At 43.3% G+C, this 1,846-nt stretch overlaps 1 protein-coding gene across 1 annotated transcript; it reads left to right on the forward strand.

The window, feature by feature from the left end:
- Nucleotides 1–1,093: 1,093 nt before the first annotated feature.
- On the forward strand, nt 1,094–1,318 carry SARC_15222 (hypothetical protein; the record flags this gene model as incomplete). Its single annotated transcript, XM_014290653.1, has 1 exon — nt 1,094–1,318. A coding segment is annotated over one exon (225 nt), but the record flags the coding sequence as incomplete, so codon positions are not given.
- Between the last annotated feature and the right edge of the window lie 528 nt (nt 1,319–1,846).

Raw genomic sequence — 1,846 nt, forward strand, 5'->3', positions numbered from 1 at the left:
TATATTTATATATATATGTTAGATTATATGCAAGTGATGGGCATACGCTAATATTAGGTTGTATGTCAATGTTTGATTTTATGCAATTATTGCGAATATATTGATGTTAGATTGTATGTTAATTTTAGACTATATGCAAGTAATGGGTAATGTAATCAGTTGGGCGTGTTATCAAGCCCCACGTGTGGACACATACCGCGTGCGCCCGGTATAAATGAGTGAGTATTTTAAATATAAAATGTAGTATGAGTATTGGCTGTGTTTAGTAGTCTCTATATGGTAACCATGGTGATCTGCCATGGCCCAATCGTATCACTTGGCTGTGTTAATCTATAGGAATGGATTACTATTCAGCGTAAGTTGACAATAATCGAACTCGGCCCAATGCGAGGGCTTTTTTAAAATCACACATGTTCATAAGAGAATGTTTCGATGTGTAATTCATCTACGGGTCTTTTCGTACCGGTTTTAGGGTTTTATGAAAGGTTTTAGGTTTTAATCCCTGAACCAAATCAAACCCCTAAAACCCTAAGCCCATTGTGCTCAGCGTGTCGATAGGAGCGTTCGTATCACTGACACGGGTGGTGACAACTGGCATGGGGTCAGTGCATGAATTTAGGGTTTGATGTTTTCATACACTGTGTACCTGTAAGGAATGAGTGCGTGTGGGGGATTTGCAAGTACATTCAACTAGGTATCCTAAACCCTAAATTCTAAACCTTAAAGCCCCAAATAGGTATGAGTATATGAGGCCACTCTGACGGTTGCTTCAATTATGCCTGTGTAAGCTGAACACCAGACACCGACCACTGCTCATTTGTCAGGAACTGACGGCTGCGGTTGTAGTGAACCCTACAAGACCTGTAGGCTCATGCAATGCAGTGGTCGCATAGGCCATATCAGCTCTGTGTAGAATGATGTCCAACCATGCCTTCGCGTTCTCATGTACATACATACATATATATATACGACTATTTTTCTTTTACATAGAAATAGGTGTCCCAACGATGATCAATATATCGAGCACATACCTGGACAGACAAGCATTCCCATGCGCGCACATACACTCCCCCTCCCCTCCACTCCCCTACAGAGACAACGCAACATAATCTGCGACCCCAGCCAACCACACAACACAGCCGTTCGCTTGGTGGTGCTGTCACCCGTTGTACAGGAGATCACCCAACTGCCCACAGACGCACAGGCCTTCATCCGTGCCAGGAGGGCTGAGGTGGTGGGTCATCCCATTGCCCTGTCCTATAATTACTGGTCCAGTGCAGATGTCCTCAATGCGGTGCTGCCCCTAGGACAGGACGAGGTGCGCCATTGCATCGGGAGGGCGTGTGTAGTTGTGTGTTGTATACGTGTGGTGTATGGTGTTGTGTGTAGTTGTGTGTTGTATACGTGTGGTGTATGGTGTTGGGGTGTGTAGTTGTATGTTGTATACGTGTGGTGTGTGGTTTTGGGGTGTGTAGTTGTGTGTTATATAGGTGTGGTGTTGTGTGGTGTTGGGGTGAGTAATTGTGTGTTGTATAGGTTTGGTGTTGGGGTGTGTTGGGGTGTGTAGTTGTGTGTTGTATAGGTGTGGTATAATGGCGGTGCATTGAACTGTCAGTCGCACTTGTGCAGGTGTGTGCGCTGTGTAACTATATGGGCCTATGGCGCATTCACGCGCTCGAGAGAGTGATACGTAGGTGTTTGTACATGATTGTTCGAATAATGCAGATAGTTATTTTATGGACGTATGTCCAATCGGCAGTGTTGGTAGCACTTGTTATACTTATAAATATATATATATATATATATATATATATATATATATATATAACTAAACTAAAACTAATTA

The sequence above is a fragment of the Sphaeroforma arctica genome (assembly GCF_001186125.1).
Source record: "Sphaeroforma arctica JP610 unplaced genomic scaffold supercont1.5788, whole genome shotgun sequence".
In the NCBI taxonomy this organism is placed as follows: Eukaryota; class Ichthyosporea; order Ichthyophonida; genus Sphaeroforma; species Sphaeroforma arctica.